Genomic DNA, 22,167 nt, shown 5'->3' with positions numbered 1-22,167 from the left:
AACAAAAACTTCATGACATATTTCAACATACATGGAAGAAAAATTTGAAACAAAAAACTAGACTTATCATTAGAATGAGGTCGGAAGTTAAGTAAGGTGGCGGAGGAGCAGATCGGATGTGGGAAGAGTCGACACAGCTCGAAAAGATGTCAAGTGTACATGAGTTCCTTCTGTCTAACGCAAGAAGAAAGGAGCATGTTTTTGAAAGAAGAAAATGAAGCTATTTTCCGATTAACGTTATTTTTATAAGAACCAAATTATAGGTGCATGGATTGAGTAAGAGGCGTCAAGTGGTGGTATCAAACATTTTGACTCAGACTTAGTCAGAGTTGATCTCTTACTGGACCCAATAAGAAGCTTATCAAACAAGGTCTTAGGTTTTATTTATTTATTTATTTATTTTTGTAATCAGGTCAGGGACCAAGTCCGAAGCAAATCCAATTCATAAGGACAGTCTTAGTTAAAAATTAAAGTTAGAAAGATTACTCTAAACAACAAGGACCATTTCATATAATTTTCTGTGTATTTAATTAGAATTTCAATTTCAAAGTGAATAATATATTTTATGAGTTTAGCCAAAGACTTTTGTATATTGTCATATTTAACCCCGAAACTTTTGTATTTAGGCAGATTTGATCCCTACAAACTAGAAATAAGATCACTCTAGCTTAAATCTAACTGTAGTGAAAATTTAATAAGTCAAATGTATATTGTTAATATGAAAAACAAAATAATAAATATAAAAAAGTCATAATCAGTGAAATAACAAATAACATGGAAGTTTATTAACTTAAGCGAAAGAAAGACGTGTACCTAACTAGAAAGACGTGCAATCTAAGATCAATTATGCAATCCAAGATCAATCATTTTTCAATTACACATACACAATCATTGAATTTCAAGTTTATTTGTTTATTAATTATGTTAACATAAATTCAAAACATTATCCGATCTAGAAATAGCTAAATACATATTTTATATAGGAAAATCTCATTATTTTGGTAGATTGCCTGATAAAGTCCTAAATATTTTTTAATAAAAAAGTTTCATTATTTTAGAAAAATCACATAATCTGTTATTCCTGTTGAAATTAAAAAAAAAATATATTTTTTGTTAATTTTGGCAAAATGTTAAATGATTGAGACTTTTGTTCAAATCTATTTTTAGGACTTTATCAAAAATTTCTTAAAATATTGAAACTTTTTTGCATAAAATCCACTAAATAATCATATATATTTAATATTGACGTGTTCATTTGGTATATTCCATGTACAAAATAGACTTTGAACGAATAAAAAATTTATTACCAAAAAATATAAATATTTAAAAATTTTATTTTCAATTTGAAATATTTTTTTGTTATTAATATTTCAATAGTATTATAAAAAGTGCAAAGAATCGATTTGGATGGATTGGTCATTTTATATCTTTGCCTAAACAGTTTATTCCAAGATCTGTATGATTTTAGATTGACTTTGGATGGTCATTATGCGGTAGAGTAGTTTGGTATCGCATCATTGCATTCATTTTTTTCGATTTTAATTTATGTTTTTCGGTCTGATTTTATTTTTTCGGGTTGGATTCACTAAGTTATGTACTATACTTGCTAAAAGACCCACATCAAGCAAGTAATGTTTTTATTATAAACAATTCTAAATTAAAAATCTAAGCAAAACACTAAAATTGTTGTATTTATTTCATATATTCAAAGATCCACATCAAGCCAGTAATGTTTTTATTATAAACAATTCTAAATTAAAAATCTAAACACAACACTAAAATTGTTGTATTTATTTCATATATGAACTATTTCAGAAAATTACGCATACTTAGGCCTTGTTTGTTTACCTCTTAAAAATTCAGATTCAGCTTGTTTGGTAGCCTCTTACTTTTTGTCTCTTAATTTTTTAAAACCCTCTTAATATTTCAGATGTGGAGTCGTGTCTGAAAAAAAAATAAGAGATGCGTATTCCTCTTTTACCGATCGTCGCTCCTTCTTCTCTTCTCTGTCTATTTCTCATTCTCACAGGTTGCTCTTCCCTCCGACCCTTCTACAACAAAACGCCGACATCTTCTTGCCCCTTTGCCCTAATATGCCTCCATTCTATTCCTCGGTGAAACCTTTTGTGCGAGACCTAGCGCCTTCCTTCTACTCTCTCTTCTTCGCCAATCTATCTGCTCCCTCCCACCGAAACTCCGATTGCAGCCATCCTCCATCCCGTCCGGGCACCACCTCTGCAAAGACGCAGTCTTTGCCGGCAGCGAAGCCCTCTGGCTCCCTCAAAGTCATCGACTGTGGTACATTTTTCTTTCTTTTCTTTTTGCTTGGAAGTTGAGTATTGTCGCTGGAAATCAAATGATTTACCCTAACTTCTTGTTAATTTCATCATATATTTCTGTTACAAGAAGTCAATGCTTGAAATCATATTAGTTTTTTTTTTTCATTTTCTTGCCCTTAAAACTATCGACATAAGTTCTTGACCTCAAACCTCAATTAATTTCGAGTAGTTCAAATTTGAGGGTTAATTCATATGCAAAGACAGATTGACGATGAATTTGTATATTTTCTGAAAAACTCTATTATCAGTAGCATCATGTTTCCAGAAAATATGAATATTGTTTGAAATCTCAAGATAGAAGATGATAAATTGGTTGGTTAATATTGTAGATTTTGGCAAAAAAAAAAACAACCAGTTGGTTGATGAATATGAAATAGAACACATAGATACATACGTTCGGTGAATGAAACCATATATTTGAACTTTGAAGTTAAAAAAAACTGAGTTTGAAAAGTATGTTGCTATTTAAGGGATTTTGTAAAACTTTGAGCTGGGGATAATGATGCATATCATATGGACTTTGATACATTAATGATGGTGCATCATTATCTAGCAATTATGCACGAGCTTTGTGTGAATTGAAAGTAGTTTATACAAGTTATAACAATTGGAGATTTTGAAAAAATATATATTCTAGCAAACATACTTTCAATAGTTAATGATGGATTTGGTATGGAATTCTATATATATGTTTAAAGTGATTTTTGGAAAACCTTGAGTTTAACCCAAGCCTAGTTATGTAAAGAACATTCATTCAATTTACAGTAATGATTATATAAATTTCCATTGAGTTGATTTGTTTCCTTGTTGAATTTGAATTTGCAGGTTGAAATGTTTGAAAGAAAACTTTAAGGTGATGGAGAAGGAGTACAAATCGATGTCAAATATGTTGTTTTTAACTTTGAAATCCTTGGGATATAAAAGCATGATGTTATTTTTGTAAATATATCTCAAAAAGATCATTATAAATTATTGAAAAGAAATTTTAATTTGTGTGAATTTTGGATTTTGTATGGCATTTATGTTTTTTTTATAATTATTCTGAAAAAAAATAATACAAAGGGCAAAATGGTCATTTTGTTAATTCAGCACAACAATTAAGAGGTTCCAACCAAACAGCATGTTAAAAATTCAGATCTTAAAAATTCAGACCCTTTTAGAAATTCAGACCTCTTAAAAATTCAGATCTTAAAAATTCAGATCTTACCAAACAGCCCCTTAGTTAGACATAGAAACTATTCGAGCTCTATCTAACAAGTACCAAGTATTGGAAAGAAAAGACAAATTTTAAAACATATTTCATGTATTATGAGTAAGCTCTTAAAAAAGTTTTGCTTTTTAGAAAGAATAGAAGCTCACAAGTGAAAAAAAAAGTCTAAAATAAAAGGAGCATCCCACATCCTCTTTGGGAAGAAGGAGGTATAGAGGATGATGGCTATAAAACTAAAAGCTTACAAGTTAATGGAGCATCATGTATTGGTTTAGAGTCTTTAGACCGATTTTTATAGATAGTTTAGACATAATACAATTTTTTTTTATGACTGGTTTGACTCATAACCGACTTTTTTTTTTGCCCATATCTATTCTATTATTATCTACATAAACCAAACATAACGTGATGCTTTTACCCTCCTAATTTTAGGTGAAGATTTATTGGTTTAACGACTTGATGGATCTCATAGATCATGCTATATACATCACTACATCAGTAAGGGTCAACACCTTTGGCCCAACATTATCATCTTGTTGGGTCTTTGTTCGTCCTTGGTCCCTTTTTGCTTTTGATTTCAATCAATAGCTCTCAATGAATCTTTAATATTCGAGCAACCAAAATGACTAGCATTATTGGTGGTGAGAGGATTGTTAGGTGTTGGGCTACGATTTATGAAAACATTTTTTAATTCTAGATCGTTTGATTCATGAATATATTTTTTGTGTGTGTGTGTGCGTGTCTGATTTTGATATGAGGTCAAGTAGTACAATGTGGTTATATTGGTAGAATTTTTTTAATTAGTTTGAAGTAGTATATGTTTGGGAAAACTATTCTTTACTACAGATTGTAATTAAAGTTGTATAAAAATGTTTGGAAATAATAGTTCTAATAGTATCTAAAAAGTGTAAAAATAACATAAAAGTAAAAAACCCAAAATCCCATTTAAATAGGAAATGGTGTTGAAGTCTTTTTTTAACACTAGCAATCTCTTTTATTAAAAAAAAAAAAAAAAAAAAAAAAAAAAAAAAAAAAAAAAACACGTACCGAAAAAAACATGGATAACGAGTTGAATGAGAAACACTCATTTTTATGGGAATATCATTTCAAGACTGATATACTTTTTCATTCCTTAATCCAAAACAAACAATATTTTCTTGATTATAACAACCATATATTAATATTAATTGCATTAAAAAAAAGTAATTATATAAAAATCATATAATAAGAAGACCACGTTTTCAAGTAGAAACATAAAATGACCACTAAATACATGAAAATGTATTTACAAAATTACTTTATGACACCAAGCGATTTTATTAATTTTTATTATCATGATAATTTTTCAAAGTGATTTTAATTAATAAAAATATAACGTTGTTTCACAGACTAAAAAAACCACAAAAATTGAGTTTTAATAAACATTTTTTTAAATATAAGCAAAAATAAATTCAACACAATTGGTTAATGTCTATGTTTTTCATGTTAGAGAACATGAGTTCCAACTTTTAGATTTCCTTACTTTAAAGACGATAAAAGAAAATTTGCATAAAAATAAAAACTTTTAAAGACATAGAAGCTAACAAGCTGATAATCTTGATCCGAATCTGAAAAACCAACCTATTGATTAACGGGTTGGGTTGATATTTTTATTATGTTTAATGAAATTGGTTAGATTAACCTCTTTAATTAAATATATTAAATTATAGTTGAAATTCTCAACATAATCAAACCGATCACCCCATTTAAGAGTTTTAAGTATTTTTAATCTATATTTAATTAGTATTGCCATGTGATTAAAATTTTAATAATTTAAACTTTGGAAAGAAAATAAAAATATAATTAATATAACTAGTAACCTTCTTAATGACATACAACACTTTCTTAGTCGACCACTATGTTACTCTCATTGTTTAACATAACCTTAATCGCAAAACTCTGCTACCTATCTTCTTCTTCTCTTTCATCAACCAGTCAACCGTTACAAGTAATAAATATTGGAGTTTTTGAGTTTTATGTGAAAAAAGTTACAATAATTATTGGATTTTGATGGGTTTTCTTTTAGAGATTTAAACAGGACAATTTGTTTATTAAATAATTTTGGTTGGAAAAAGATAAAGATGTCACTCCGATTTCATCCAATTTAATAATCAAGTTGGGTTAAGTTGAAATTTCTCAACCCATTACTTAAATATGTTTGATTTCGATTGAAATTTTCATCGCGTTTAATTAAACATGTTAACCCTATTGGTGATTTTGGTTTTACCAGACATTTTATATAATTGAAACTAATATGTGACCTAAGATGTTTATTATATGTTCGGTGAATGTGGAGTACATGTATATATAAAACGAATTATAAGTCGGTACAAAAGAATAACGGAATCTAGAGGGCCGCAAGGTCCTAAGGGCAACACCTCTAGCGGGGTTCAAAGGGCAGATCCCGTTGTAACCCCGTGAGGTTTGGGGTAGTGTCCCAAAAGGTCTTCGAAAAATTGAACTAGTTTTCATATGAAAAATCTGAATTATAACGGGTGATTACGATAAGGTTGACTAATATCGTCAGATTTAAAAATCATTAATTAAGTCATTAAATTTGTGATTCTCTTAACTAGTTTAGAAAGACACAAGCCAATTTGTCTTGTATAAAAACGACTCCACTATTGAATTGAGACATATAGATACTATTCGAAGCTCTCTCTCTCTCTCTCTCTCTCTCTCTCTCTCTCTCCCTCCCCTATAATAAACTCAAGATTCTTCTAACATTTGACTTATGTTTCTGTGCTTTGATTCATAAGTATCATTTTGAATTATTTTAGATTGGATTCCTATAACTCAGACATAAGGTAAAAATATTAGTTTAAAAAGTGACCTTAAACGTTCCATTAGGAATCCGGTTCTCCACCACCACCCTTCTATTTCCCCAAAAACCCGAAAATAACCTAACCCAACCATTGTCGGGTCTTACTAAAAAGAAAATTTAATATCTTATTTGCCAAACATCTTATGCACTTTGACTAAAATAACTTTGTATAAGTAAGAAATATTTTCTTATGCAAACTATTGGAACATACTATTTTCTACAAACTTTTTTTTATATTTGAAAATCAACACTTTTGCAGAATAAATTAGAAAAACACAATATAATAATGGTCGTGTGACCACTAAAAAAGCGATGTTGCAAAGTTACGCTTTTTTTAAACAAAAAAAATATTGATATTTTTGTGCTATCTCTAAAAAAAAATTAGTTATGCATTAATGCTTGGGTATCCAAACACGATCATTTTAACGAATAACTTCTATAAAATCTGCATATTAAAGCATATCATTTATCATTATTTTATATTTAATATATAATATATAAAAGGATAATAATCAAAAGATGACGAGGTTTCTTTGAATAGCTTGGATTATTAAGTAAATAAATAAATAATTTATATGTTCGAGTATATCTATGACTTAATAATATTATTTGTTGCAGTTTATAAAGAGTCACACATCACCTGTGAGTTTGCATTCTTATCTATCTCTCTCTTTCTATCGAATATCAATGCACGTATTTGGAATATCAACAACTTTCATCTGCTCCAAATCTATATTACTTATCCAAATTGCCTTCTAAAATCTATCAACACAATTCCACCTCATTCACTTTGCAAATCTTTCACACTAATCTCTCGTCCATAATCTGTAAGTGGCGCGTACTTTTCGTGATACTCGTCACTGTTTTGACTGTCACTCAGCTTTTAGGTTTTCAAGATTCAATCATGCAGACGTTTTTCTTCGTCGATAAAGTGTTGTACAGCTTAATTTTGAATTCGGTTTTTTGAGATTTTGTCCCGATTTTGGTATATGATCAGATTTTGAAAAAAAAAAAAACAATTTTAGTACTTCTTCTGATCGTACGTTTTCTCTTCACTTGATTTGAAATTAGGGATTGAGCCGCACTGTTGCATTCATCATCCGTTATGTTATGATGATTATTTTGTTTTGTTACTAACCTTTGATCCTTTTTCTATTTCGATTTAGGTTATCTGAAATTGAATGAAATGACAAGTACGAAAGCTGGGAAGTTGTTGCTGTTTTTTCTCTGTTTCAATGTGATCTTTCATACAGTGGTAATGCTTTGAATATTTAACTTAATCTGTTTGATTTTACCCTTTTGTTAGGGTTTACGCCTTTGTCTCTGTTTTACTCATTCCACTGTAAATCAGTACTAACTATGTCAATTTTCTTTCTTATAGATTTCCGAAGATCCACATACCTGTCCTGCAGATCTTGATGGTGATTGTGGTTTCGACGATTCGGCTGAATGGGAAGGGGAATTTTTTCCTGGGATTCCCAAAATTAAATACGAGGTTAGCAAACCTAATGAGTAATCACGATAATCGCCTTTTCGATTTTGAAATCTGGAATTTGAGACAAATCATTCATGATTGTTACTTGTAGGGACCCAAAAGCAAAAATCCACTTGCGTATAAATGGTATAATCCGAATGAGGAGATTCTTGGAAAGAATATGAAGGATTGGATGCGATTTAGTGTTGCTTTTTGGCACACTTTTCGTGGAACAGGTGGTGATCCTTTTGGTGCAGCTACTAAAATGTGGCCATGGGAAGATGGTAGTAATTCTTTAGCCATGGCAAAGAGAAGAAGTAAGATCAATTGTTTTGTAGACTTCTTTATTTGGTCAATATTTGGTCAACTCTGCTCATTGCTTTCATTTTTTGTTGTAGTGAGGGCGAATTTTGAGTTCCTAGAGAAGCTTGGAGTTGATAGGTGGTGTTTTCATGATAGAGACATTGCTCCAGATGGTGAAACATTGGAGGTAATTGGCATTATTTTATTATATTTATCACATAATGTAATTTGTAATCTTATGTTTTGACTTTTGATTATTGATCAAGTTTTTTGATTATCTTTGTAGGAAACTAATGCAAATCTTGATGAAATTGTAGCTCTTGCGAAAGAACTTCAGGTAATTTCTCATTGTTAAACAAAAAAGAAGGGGTAATCAAGTAAATTAATTTCTTTTATCAAAACATTAATCCATAAAAAAAAATGTTTCTGATATTCTCTCAGGGGACAAAAATTCGTCCTTTATGGGGTACAGCTCAGTTGTTCATGCATCCCCGCTACATGCATGGTGGTGCCACCAGGTTCATATTACACCTTTTTCAAGCTTCATATATTTTTTTTCAATATATTTAATTAATAATAATAATAATATCTGAATTTAATACTTAATACATAACCACAGCCCTGAAATTGGAGTCTATGCATATGCTGCAGCTCAAGTCAAGAAAGCAATAGAGGTTGGTATTTACTACTTACTACTTAGTTTATTTAACAAAAAAAAGACAATTTTGCCCTTGATATGAACTTTTACTATTTACACAGGTTACACATTATCTAGGGGGTGAAAATTATGTGTTTTGGGGTGGTCGTGAGGGTTATCAGACTCTTCTCAACACTGATATGGAGAGAGAGCTTGACCATATGGTAAATTTTTCATTAAAAATAAATTTTTTAATTGTTGAAAAAAATAGATATAATGTGGAAATTATATTTTTTGTAGGCACGGTTTTTTGAAGCTGCAGTAGCCTATAAAAAGAAGATTGGATTCACTGGTAATTAACTAATTATTATATAAATACAAGAGAATTGGTATTAAAAAACATAAAAGAATAAAAATTATTTATAACTGTTTATATTTATGTTAATTTTTGCTTCAGGAACACTTCTTATTGAGCCCAAGCCTCAAGAACCCACAAAGCACCAGTATGATATTATCTATTTTTCTTTTTTGGTAAGAAATGAACAAGTTTATTTATTTATTTTTTAATTGTTATATTAATGTTGGTAGGTATGATTGGGATGCTGCCACTGCTGCTAATTTCTTAAGGAAGTATGGACTTATAGGTAATCTTTTCTATTATTATTATTATTATTTTTTAATCTAGAATCATACTTTTATATGAAAGAAAATGTTAAAACTAAAAAACTTAAAATTGATTTTAAATTTTTAATGACTTGCAATAGTTTAAAGATTGTAACTAAAAACATTGTATTATGAAAGGAATATTCTTTTGATCTTTTGTCTAAGCAAAAAGACGAAAATGCCCTTGTCATCTTCATTATCAAGAATAGCCCTAAAATATATCTCACTGCAGGAGAATTCAAATTGAATATTGAATGCAACCATGCTACTCTATCTGGTCACAGGTGTGTGTTAACATTCTGACTTTAGTTTTGATTATTTATACACTTTTTGTTCTTTTTAATTATTTAAAATTAAAAAAAAAAAATTGTTTTGCAGTTGTCACCATGAGCTTGAAACTGCAAGAATCAATGGTTTATTAGGAAACATTGATGCCAACACCGGTGACCCTCAAGTAGGTTGGGATACTGATCAGTTTTTGATGGATGTCAATGAAGCCACTTTGGTTATGCTCAGTGTCATCAAGAATGTAAGTGGAACATGTGAAATACCTAAAATACCCTTTGAGATAAACATATGAAACACAACAACCTTTTGGAACAAAAGAAAAAAGGGTTTTGTTTTTTTAATGGGACACAGTAATTATTAATTATTGTCACTGGTGATTATTGACTTAATTTTTATTTTTTTTAATTACAGGGTGGACTTTCACCTGGGGGATTCAATTTTGATGCCAAATTGTGAGTTCCTTTTTTATCTTAATACATTAAACATGTCTTAATGAACTAAGATGGTTGCTTTATGCATTTAAACATCCATGTTTACCCAATTGATTACATTTATTTATTTATTTTTTATTTCTAAACAAAAGGGTAAAATGGTCATTTACTTTATCCTGATTAAGTAAAAAAAATATATATATGTATATACAGACGAAGGGAAAGTACAGATGTTGAAGACTTATTTATTGCTCATATTGCTGGGATGGATACTCTTGCACGTGGTCTTCGTAATGCTGCAAAGCTACTTGAGGTTTTTTTTTTTCTCTATTATCTTTTATTTATTTTTTCTTATAAAATTATTTATGTTATTTAACACAAGATTATATATATTTTTTCTGTGTTTGAAGGATGGATCTTTAACAGAGCTTGTTCGCAAGAGATATCAAAGCTTTGATTCAGAACTTGGTGCCCAAATCGAGGTAATTACCCAATTTATTTCATTTTAGATTTTTTTTTTGGAAGATTGATGTTAATTGTTTTTTTTTAGGCTGGAAAAGCTGATTTTGAGTTGTTAGAAAAGAAAGCTATGGAATGGGGAGAACCTACAGTTCCTTCTGGCAAACAGGTAATGTGTTTGGTATGACGGAATCAGAAAAAGGAATGGAATGGTTCATTCCATTCCTTTCCATCCAATCAAACAAACCATTTAATATGTAGTTTAAAATTATCATGATTTGTCGACTGTTTTTAGTAATTGGGTTTGTCTTTTTCTTATTATTATTTGTGCAGGAACTTGCGGAGATGATTTTCCAATCTGCAATGTAGTAGGTTCAAGTAGAAATTCGTTGGTTTTTACTTTTTAGGTTAGACGTCAATAAGGCAAAAGAAATCTAGGGTTTCTATATGCAATGCGTCTGTATCATGTGAAAAATTAAGTTAATTAAAGTTTTAATGGTTTATGAATGTGCCCTTGATTTTGATCTGTTTCTTCCATGATACAATGTTTAATTTCCTGCCGAAAATCGCAATAAATACCCTACCATTTACGAATACCTGTCACCAAATAATAGAATGGTTAAATGTCATAAATGAGTAACAGATTATTATTATTATTATTTGAAAAAAAGTCCTATAAACAATCAGAACAAAATATTGCAATAGATTCCATGACATTAGCTCGTGTAATCTTAAATATATAAAAAATATCGGAACCAAACTATATTATAAGATTGTTCACATTAGTCAAAATATGGAAACAATGCCCATATATCCTAGAACTATTTTTTTTAATAAAATCATGACAAACTGACAATACACATGCACATTACAACATACATAAAAATGATCTCTTCAAATTTGTCAAATCTGGATATCATATTTATAAATCCTTTAAGAAAGACAAATATAAATTATAAAACTGGATATGAATATGACCTATTGTTCTATAATCTATAAATCTATAAACTAATACTTATATTATATACATCCTTTGTTGCCCAACGAACGTGATGAGAGGGACCAAACGAAGGAGATCAATTCTTATGGACTAAAAGTATAAAACTGAAATAAAGAGGACTGAAAATGAAACTTTCAAGATAGTGTAGGGAAATTTTTGTAACTTCTCCCGTGTTCTTCACTCCACATCTCCCGATTACAGATCCTGAAGAATCAAATTAGAAAAATTGGTGAATTTTTCGTCCGTAGAGATCGAGACGAACACCTTCTCATCTCCTTCTATCTTCAAATCCTACTCCCAGAATCTCACGTTTTTCGCAATCATTCCTCTCGAACCCATCGGAATTTTCTTATAGGCAGATTCTCCGCTTCAGAGGTACGCTTTTTGCCTTTCAAAATTCCCAAGATCTTTCTCTTATGAGCATGTTTTGTTTTGTGCAAATTAAACGCCTAAATCTTGTTTTACTTGCATGCGATGGAACCAATTCTATTCGTCTCACATAAATTGCAATTATATTTTGGTTTTTTGGACGGAAGATTTGGGATTCTGCCTTTGAAGACGAAGCGATCTGATCTGGATTTTTGGTTTGAGGAATATCGGTACATGGTATAATAGATGGGGTTAGTGTTTACGAGATTGTTCTCTTCGCTTTTCGGAAACAAAGAAGCTCGGATCCTCGTTCTCGGTCTTGACAATGCTGGCAAAACCACTATACTTTGTATGATCCCATCTCTTTCATTATCCCTAATCTTCTCTACAAGTTCCATATTATCTTATTTCTTAATTGGTGATTGATTTGGTGTTTAGATCGGCTTCAGATGGGCGAAGTTGTCTCCACTATTCCAAGTAGGTTCTCTTTCTTCATCCCAGCTTTCTTATTAGCTCTGTAACTCAAATTCCTAGTTTCACGATATGTTACATTATTGAATTATTGAAGCTACATAACATGATGGATTACATTGTTTTATTGGATGTGGACACTGATGTACCCCTTCTGTGCAGCAATTGGATTTAATGTGGAAACAGTTCAATACAACAATATAAAGTTTCAAGTCTGGGATCTCGGTATGTTTGCTAATTGTTCCTGATTTGTCTTTCTATCTATCTTTTAAGTTTTCTTATTTGAGCTTTTCATATGGAAACGCAATGCAACAATATAACATCTGATTCTGAGATCATTAAACAACTCTAAGTTAGACTACTTATGGCCACTTTCTTACATTGATCATTTGGATATTATTGAATTTGATTCGAAGATATACAATAGTATTCTTTTTACTTGATCAATATTCCCTGCTAATACTAGTGTTTTTTTTGGTTATGATACAGGTGGGCAGACGAGCATCAGGTAATATTAATTTTCCTTTGATAAATAACTATTACATTGATAATTGAATCTTGTTCAGTGGTGTTGAAAATTGAAAATCTTTTCAGAATTTGATGAGGTGATGTTTTTGTGGATCTTTATTTTCATTTAGGCCATACTGGAGATGCTATTTTCCAAATACTCAGGCCATCATATATGTGGTTGATTCCAGTGACACAGAAAGACTAGTAATTGCTAAAGAGGAGTTTCATGCCATTTTAGAGGTATTCTATTTCACTTTATTTATTTTATAAATTGTATCCATTAATTTTTAATTTAACGTATCCGATATTTTTCTTCACATAGGAGGAAGAGTTGAAAGGTGCTGTTGTTCTCATATTTGCTAACAAACAGGTTGAGTTGAGAACAAAAAAAAACAAATCTTTTAAATATTTATCCATAATTTTTAATTTCCTAAATATATTTTTAATTTTTTTTTTTTAGGATCTTCCTGGTGCACTGGATGATGCTGCTGTGACAGAGTCCCTAGAGTTGCACAAAATAAAAAACCGTCAATGGTCTATTTTTAAAACCTCTGCAATCAAAGGAGAAGGTCTCTTTGAGGGTTTAGACTGGTAAAATAAATACTCTTTTTATTTATTATTTTCTTTACTCAACAAAACACAAAGAAATATGTTTCTGATATTATTCGCATTTTAATTTTAATTGTGGCAGGTTGAGCAACACGCTCAAATCTGGGGGTGGCTAAACCCTTTGTTGTTTCTTCTGAGTTAGTTGTCTCTCTCATTCTCACACCTCCTTTTCATATTTTAATTGTTATATTATTATTTTGTTCTCAACTTTTTCCATCAAATCATGTAAGGTTCTGTTTTTGTTTTGTGGGCGGATCTTTGTTTTTGTTATTATGAATTTGGAAATGGACAAGTATTATATTCTACTGTTATTATTAAACGATTTTATATGTTGCGATGTGTAATGTAGAGTGTAGACCTATGATGATGTGTTTCCTCAAATTTTTTATAAATAGCTTGTCTTCAACCATGTGAAGTGAAGGATGTCCATATTAAAATTACCCTTATTCTTTTTCATTCTCTTGCACTCAAAATGATTATTTGAGGCACAAAGGATTACCAAGTTGAACCAATGCCATCTCTTTCTTTCTATGTTTCAAGGTATGTTACAAATCATTCCAAGATGATGGAAGTTTGTGGATCACACTGGACACATCAATAAATTCATCTATATTCTTTTTTCTCTAATATGAAATGACCCATAATACGAAGGAGTTCATTGTCCTGATCAATAATAGGCCTAGAATCAAACAATTTATAGCTGTTAAAATCACTAAACCAAAACGTATTTTTAGAAGCATCTCTAATAATATACTTTGACTCGAGTGATTTTCATATTTTTTTGCGCGCTCTCAATACCTTAGTTGATATCGAATAAGGAACAAGTCATACCACATAAAATGCATTATCTATAATAGATGTAATTATCATTCTCCGACATACTACGCTTCCTGCCTGATTTGTTCCATTATCTCATATTCCAATATTTTTGGTGAGGGGCACTCATCACATACACAACCTTCAAAGTTGTTAATGAAGAATCATTCACTTCTAACTTTTCCAATTAATCAAATGTTGAAGTCCTGTCTTTGAAATATTCAACCATAATTATCAACGTTGAAATATCAATATGATTGTTAGAAACAAGGTATACAAACACAAAATATTGGTTTGATAACCGATAAAATTCTAGATATCTTGAGGTTCGTGTAAGTTCATTTCCTTGTTGATATTTCTATTGTATAAATGGAATAATCCTTAAGGCTGAAAGGAGTCGAAGTGCCAAACAAACTCGCCATGGTCGCTAACTCACTTGGAACAGTGCCCCCTAGCGCTCGCTAGGGGGCTCGCCATGGATCATTCGCTGCCAGCTTAACGAGATGTGAGAGAGTATTTGTTTGGCTTGTGATTGGATGAAGGGTATTTGACCGGATTGCATGCCCATTCCTCCGTTTTTGGCAGATGGGAGGTGTCGAAGCTTTGATTTTTGCTGCTAAAACTTGCATTTTGCATTAACAGAGAATTGGGAAAGAAGATAAAGAATTTACATATTTGGTCCCCAAAGTTTATACAACTTTGGCGTTGACTTTGACCTTTGACTGATGCATTTGACCAAGTTTGTCTCAGTGGGTGTTGGAGTAACCTGGAGTGTATTGGAGTGGATATAGGCTTAGGATAAGACTCATATGGGATTGGGCCCAATTTGGTAAATTGGGTCATAAGTGGGTCATAACTGGGCCTTGATGATTATGAGATATTGGACCATCGAAATTCCAAGTGCTTGGACTAGAATAAATGGTTGGGCCTTAAGGTAAGACCATGTAGAGGTTTGGGCCCAATTTTCCAAATTGGGCCATATGTTGGGCCTTGGTTTATTATTTGCCTTTTAGGCCTTCAAAGTGTGAGTTTGGGCCTTGGTTTTGAACCAAGCTAGGTTAGTTGTAAAATGTTCCTTTTACCCCAAGTGTGGATTTATGGTTATGAATTGAAACCCAAATGGTTAATTGGGTGTTGTTTTGATATGGACAATTCGGGAGTCTGCCATCTAGTAGCTAGAGTTTTATCCGTGGAACTTCGGCAGTGTGAGGTGAGTCTCCTCACCAAACCAATGGGTCGAAGGCACTAAGGCCGGCCCATTATGTGTTATGTGGTATGCTAGTTGATTATGTGTCATATGATATGCTAGTTGATTATATGGTATGTGATATGCTAGTTGTCTTTGTGATACTTGCATGGAAGACCCTAGGGGAAGCCCGTGACACTTGGATGTCATACCATGTGGGGGAGCCCATGACATTTCAGGTAAAGACCATGGGGGTGCCCACGACACTTGGTTATCAGACCATGTGGGGGAGCCCATGGCATTCCAAGCAAGACCATGAGGGGAGCCCATGACACATAGGTGTAAGACCCTGGATGGAGCCCACGACATCCTGGAGTAAGACCTTGGAGGGAGTCCACGACATCCTTATATGTTTATATGCATGGCTTATGTGATTGATATGGTTATTTGGTTATGTGGACTATGTGGGGTATGTTATGGGGAACTCACTAAGCTTCGTGCTTATAGTTTTGTCTATGGTTTCAGGTATCATCGATTTGGAAAGGAAGGGTCCGACTTGATCGCAGCGCACACACCCGTGTTTTCCGTAATATGTGATTTTGGGATGAACTGTGATAAATGTTTTAATTAGCAATGATTTTGGAAAGTTTGGATTAAAAGATATCTGTGTTTTGACCATAATAACAATAAAAATTTACCCTTGATTTTTGGGCTGTTACAAGAAGTTTCCATATAGCGTGATAGAAGGGTCCCTTAAGCTAATTAATATTATTAGGTGTTGTCAATAAAGGGAAACATATTCATGATCCTAATCTAGGGAATAATAAGCACTCGTGGAGTTCGAAAGACGGTTGTGGTTGCTTAGTTTCCCTAAATTATAATGTGGGGTGAGTGGGTTATGCTGAAGGAGGTTGTTTAATGGGTATGGTTGTCATTTGTCGCACAAACTCACAACTTGCTGAAAACTCAACAAACTTAAATTTTTTGTTAGTTTCTTCACGGAAAGCTTCAAGAGCATTGACCAAAAAAATTCCTTCAGTTTCACCATTCACGGCTTCATGCCTAATCCTAAAAAACACAGTGTGAAACTACACTACAACTGCGTTTGTATTTCTCCATTTGAAGAAAAGTTGATCTTTACTCCGCGGTTGTATCTTTCGCCGACTCTCATCCAAAAAGTAGACGCATTGACGTTGAAGTTGATTGACTCTTCAGTTACATCAATCCATAAACGAGCCCACAAGATCTCCGAATCCGTGGACTAAACACGAGCCATTTAAAGTTTCGAAGAAGATGAAAAATAAAAAGGCTGGGATATTTGAATGAAGAATGTTTGAATGTGACGAAAAAGGAAGAAGGATATTGATATTTGTAGTAGCCGATAGAAGAATTTAAATTTGAATTAAAAAAATAATTTTTTTTTGAAAAATTAGATGTTCTTATTGAATGAAGAAGGTCTGAATGTGGTGAAAAATGGTTAGGATAGTTAAAGTTTTGAAGATGGGGTATATTTGTTTTGAAAAATAGTATGTTCTTCGTGAATGAAGAAGGTCTGAATGTGGTGAAAATGGTTGGGATAGTTAAAGTTTTGAAAATGGGGTATATTTATAGTAGATGATTGAATATTTAAAATTTGAATTAAAAAAAACAGTTATATTTTGAAAACAGGGTATTTAAAGTTTTGAAGAAGATGGAAAATAAAAAGTTTGGGATAGTTGAATGAAGAAGGTCTGAATCTGGTGAAAAATAAATAAAGATGTTAGTATTTATAATAGATTATAAAAGATTTAAAATTTGAAGTAAAAACACGGTTATATTTTGAAAATGAAGTATTTTTTTTTGAAAAATGGGATGTTCTTGAAATTATAATATTTGATTAAATGGTAAAGAAAATTACAAAATCATTTCTTTCTCATCAGTGAAGATGTACCAAGTTTGCCCACCGAACTCGGCATGCCAAGTTGGTGGCGCGATGTTTGCTAGCCTTATAGAACTACTCCAAGATTCTAGGCTTGAAGTTATGCGGGCACGATCGTTCTTCTCAACTACTAGAGACCCTACGTCAACAACTTCGGTCTCAATAATTGACAACTGCGAACAACCTTCTAAATCCCCATCCCCTAATTTGGATATTTATAAAAAAAAATCATAGATATCATTGTTTCACGTGTCATCTAAACCTCCACTACTTAGGGTATTCACAGTCCATTCAGCTCTAAAAGCTCAATGGATTGTCATATCAATGTCACATTGGTATTTTAATTTTCATTCAACTTTACTGTTTAACATTCATATTCCATTGAACCTTCTAAAGTTTAATGGATTTCCACATCATCATCATTATATTTTTAAATATAATTATAAATTTAAAAATAAAATATATACTAGTTGAAAAAACTACAATTATTAATACCTAAAAATACATTAATTAAAAAAATACAAACCTAAAAATACATTAATAAAAAAACGATACCTACAAATTATATTTTATATCGACCTCTTCACGACGGTTTATTCAAATCTGTGACAACCCGAATATTTTTTGCTTTGAAGACACAATCAATCAACTCAACTGCGTGCCAAACTCATTAGTACGGAGTTCTAGCCCGGTTAAAGGTCATTCTAAGGAGTTTTGAGCCTAATGCACTTAAGGAATAAGTGTTAGAAAGTGCATGCTAGAACCACAGTGTAGCAAATCGAACCATAACCTCATCTAAATGAGTTCACGGCCACAAGACCATGATTTTATGGCCGTAAACTCATGTGGCCGTAAACTCAAGAGCATATATATGGCATTTGGTCATTTCTAGTCATTTATCTCATTCCTTGGCCGATTTTCTTCATTCTCTCTCAACTATCATCCAACTTTCTTCCTAGATCTTCAAAAGATGTAAGTATTCTTCCTAGATTTGTTGATACATCTCTTAATACAGTATCCTTACATGATTTCATCCATGGAAATCACTCTTTTCTTAGATCTTCAAGTTTCACCAAGAACACCAAGAACACACATTAGTGTTCTTGGCCAATATCAACCATTTCAAGCTTCTAGATCGTAAGTACTCTTCCCTATACTTCATATCCAGTTAGGAATCATGCTTAGAGACTTGAAACACACATTTTCCCAAGAACATCATGAGTTTACGTCCCAAGATCTTCCTTGGCCGTAAACTCAATGTTAGGGCATGTTTGAGCCCTAAAACCCTATAAGATGCAAAGCTAGTGACCCAGAACTCTTCCTTGCTGATTGTATGACCTTAAACCACCCTCATTTCATAAAGTCTATGAGATTACGGCCGTAAGATCCATGCTTGGCCGTAAACTCATCAAGGGCCTCATATGGGTGGGTCTTTCTCATGCAAGTATAGAACAAAAGTCCCTAAAGCATCCCTAGCCTTCAAACTCACTCTTAGCCATGTTTGACCATGAGTTTACGGCCGTAAACTCCCTTGGGCCGTAAACCCATGGTAGTAAACTCATGTTAGAGTCACTCCACTTTCCTTAGTCCAATCACATGTGATTCCAACACTTGGTCAAAGTGTTTCCTAGTCCCGGAAGGTGTTTCCTTTCATATAGTTGTTTATAAACACTATATTCATGCCCATATGTGTCATTATATGTCAGTTAGGACTTTTTGTGTCTCGGTACTTCATTCATGGAACTTCTCATCCTTACACGCATACCCGTTTGAATCACCCACATCAGGTGAGTTCATACCCCGTATTGAATCTTTTAACTATTTTAAATGCTTTTAAGGAGGGGGGGGGGATACAAGTTGAACACAATGATAATTTTGTAATTATTTGTTAATTGTTATAAACACTTTTCAAAATGTTGCTTATGTCTTCTATAAGTGGTCAAAACATTTCAAAAACTATTTTTCAGTTATGTTGCTTTATAGTTTAACAAAACTCCGTTTTTAAAGTACAAGCATAACTTGGTAGTAAAACGAGTCTTTTCAATAACAGTTCAAGTAGAATACTAGTAAACTATAATAGTTATAGTTTAGAGGTTCAGTTCATACTAGATACAATACACGATAACAAAAAGAACATACTGAGATACTATAGCAAGAGAAGATACTAAGATACTATAACAAGAGAAGATACTAAGATACTAAAACAGAACGAACATACTAAGATGCTATAGCATCGAACACTTACATGATCTAACTATACCAATGAATCACTAACACATTGTTCTAAACAAAAGGTAATAGTTATATTGGATGTACATGATCATATAATTTTAGTGTGGATGTTCACGGCTTGCAATTGATTGCAGAGGTCGCGTTTGGTTCCCAGAATCTTTTGACATGGAGAGCGTTTAGTATGGGATCTAGCCATCACATTATACCTTAATAATCAATTTAAGGCAATTAGTACAACAGTAGTTACTATATACAATACTACAGTACTTACATTTTACAAATGACAAACATAACAGTCGAGTCTAGTACAATCAGTAGAAAGGGACCATAATGCTAACCTTATGATTCCTTAATGTATACATAAAAGGATATGCATAAATAGGATCCGACAGGTAATAGGATGTGTGCTTTCCGCTTCATTTCCTGTTCCTTGTTTGGTTGTGGGCTTAGAGCATATTCACTCAACCTATTATCTATTCGATTTTAGTTATATATATGTTCCGTACACATTAAGTCATCATAAGGGGTACCAGCTATGGGTCAAGTCATAGGACACTAATTCAATGTAAAGTTTTCTAGTACAAAGCATACTTTTCAAACAGAACTTTTGGTACTCAAAGCTAGAAACTCACCAGTAAAGGGTTTAATCTATTTTATTAAACCAGTGTAGACTTAAAGGACTTTAGGTGATTGCCTCTATAATACCTTAGTTTATACATCATGGTTATATATCATTAATACCCAACAGGTAGTTGGATGTGTGCTTTCAGCCTTATTTCCTGTTCCTTGTTTGGTTGTGGGCTTAGGGCAGATTCACCCAGTTAACTATCTATTCGATATTAGATTATATATAGCCAGTACAAACTAAGTAATTATAGAAGTAGTCACTGTGGTGACTATTTTATTATAAGAAATAAGGGTTCTCTTAAAGGATCTTTTCATTAAATATAAATGAACTATTACAATTAAGTCCATGAGTAACAAGTGAATACACCAAGGTTATATACAACAAGGACCTAACAAATAATGGGATGTGTGTTATCCGCCTTACTTCCTGTTCCTTGTTTGGTTGTGGGCTTAGGGTAGATGCGCACAGTCGATTGCTTGTTTACTCTGAGTTTTATATAACTTGTATTCATTTAGTACTCATAGAAAGGATTGTAGAATCATTTTTATGTATCTTTCATTAAAGTAGGAAATATAGGATTTTCTAGAGGAACATGCAAACTTTTCTAAAACAGAACGTATAACTTACTACATTTCAACTACATTTTTTCAACAACTTTCTACAACGTACTTACATCACTAAAATCTTATGAACTAACTAGCTTAATTGGTGATAAACTCTTTCAAATAACTTGTATTCTCAGGAAACTAGTAGACATGTACTTGCTCTGGGAATTCAGAAGTTGGAGCAGTTTAGCTTCAAGCCTTGTTTTGTTATTTGCTTATGTACTGTGACATCCCCAAAATCATAGCCAGAAAAGACCGGTTTGTTTATGCTTTGTTTAAAAATCAGAATAACATTTTAAATAAAAGTGTTGTGGATTTGTCCCAAAACAAAATATGATAAAGATTTATCAAAAGCATTTCCATAGAAATGTATTTCATTAAAAGACTTGGGATGTCATGTTCGTACAGATCAAAAGCATAAACAGTACAATATAAGCCTTACTACATTATTTCATATCTACACGCCTATATCCGATTAATCTCTCATCCCAAGACATCACATCTATGCTTATGCGCCACTACCTGTAATACAAGAAACTGAGTGGGTCATGCTTGGGAGCCTGGTGAGCACATAGGGTTTTCAACCCACAATAAATAAGTTTATTAACTTCATTAAATTAAACAAACCCGATTACCCGTTCCCGTTATCCTCACATTACGTCCCTAAGCATCTATCATAAGGGACCTACCCTAAGGATTATCATCGGGACGGACACTACTGCTAAGGGGATTCCTCAACAATAAATGTCCTTGAGGCAACCATGTGGGGGATGGAGTATATATGGTGAGCACACAGTTCAAATAAACACACAGTTCCAACAAACACCTACAGGTTGCGAGTCTGCTAGTGTTCCACTGGACTGTCTAGAATAGTCCGTGGTCGTCATCTATACTCCGCCAGATGACTGATTCATCAATAACATCTATAACGAGGCCTCTCATTATTTTATTTCGTCACACAACAACTATTACATCTACCCATGTTTTACCCAACACATTTTGTAGATATAAAATACATATACAGTTTAAATTATTGAAAACATGTATAACAATGTTCATCTAGCATAGATAGCAAGTATTCAGATAATATGCACACATAGCACGTAATTTATATAAAATACTTCATATCTATGTGTAAGCTGAAAGTAACTATGCA

The 22,167-nt window shown here is 32.3% G+C and overlaps 2 protein-coding genes across 2 annotated transcripts; both read left to right on the top strand.

The window, feature by feature from the left end:
* The first annotated feature begins 7,107 nt into the window (after positions 1–7,107).
* LOC145065456 (xylose isomerase family protein) lies at positions 7,108–11,174 on the top strand. Its single transcript, XM_079012440.1, has 19 exons — positions 7,108–7,239; positions 7,579–7,667; positions 7,794–7,907; positions 7,999–8,203; positions 8,285–8,376; positions 8,476–8,526; positions 8,631–8,707; positions 8,809–8,863; positions 8,949–9,050; positions 9,127–9,178; positions 9,284–9,329; positions 9,415–9,470; positions 9,722–9,773; positions 9,868–10,018; positions 10,189–10,229; positions 10,422–10,521; positions 10,619–10,690; positions 10,759–10,836; positions 11,001–11,174. The coding sequence occupies exons 2-19, from the start codon at positions 7,599–7,601 to the stop codon at positions 11,034–11,036; spliced, it is 1,449 nt and encodes a 482-aa protein (XP_078868566.1). The 5' UTR covers positions 7,108–7,239; positions 7,579–7,598; the 3' UTR covers positions 11,037–11,174.
* Positions 11,175–11,873: 699 nt separating this feature from the next.
* Positions 11,874–13,955, top strand: ARF3 (ADP-ribosylation factor 3). Its single transcript, XM_079013849.1, has 9 exons — positions 11,874–12,042; positions 12,204–12,385; positions 12,475–12,513; positions 12,670–12,732; positions 12,997–13,015; positions 13,146–13,257; positions 13,340–13,387; positions 13,478–13,608; positions 13,709–13,955. Exons 2-9 carry the CDS (start codon positions 12,283–12,285, stop codon positions 13,740–13,742), a joined length of 549 nt encoding a protein of 182 aa, XP_078869975.1. The 5' UTR covers positions 11,874–12,042; positions 12,204–12,282; the 3' UTR covers positions 13,743–13,955.
* Positions 13,956–22,167: the final 8,212 nt, after the last annotated feature.

Source organism: Lactuca serriola, chromosome 8 (genome assembly GCF_051521515.1).
Source record: "Lactuca serriola cultivar US96UC23 chromosome 8, Lser_US96UC23_V15, whole genome shotgun sequence".
Lineage (NCBI taxonomy): Eukaryota > Viridiplantae > Streptophyta > Magnoliopsida > Asterales > Asteraceae > Lactuca > Lactuca serriola.
This window is presented reverse-complemented; position numbering and strand designations above follow the sequence as displayed.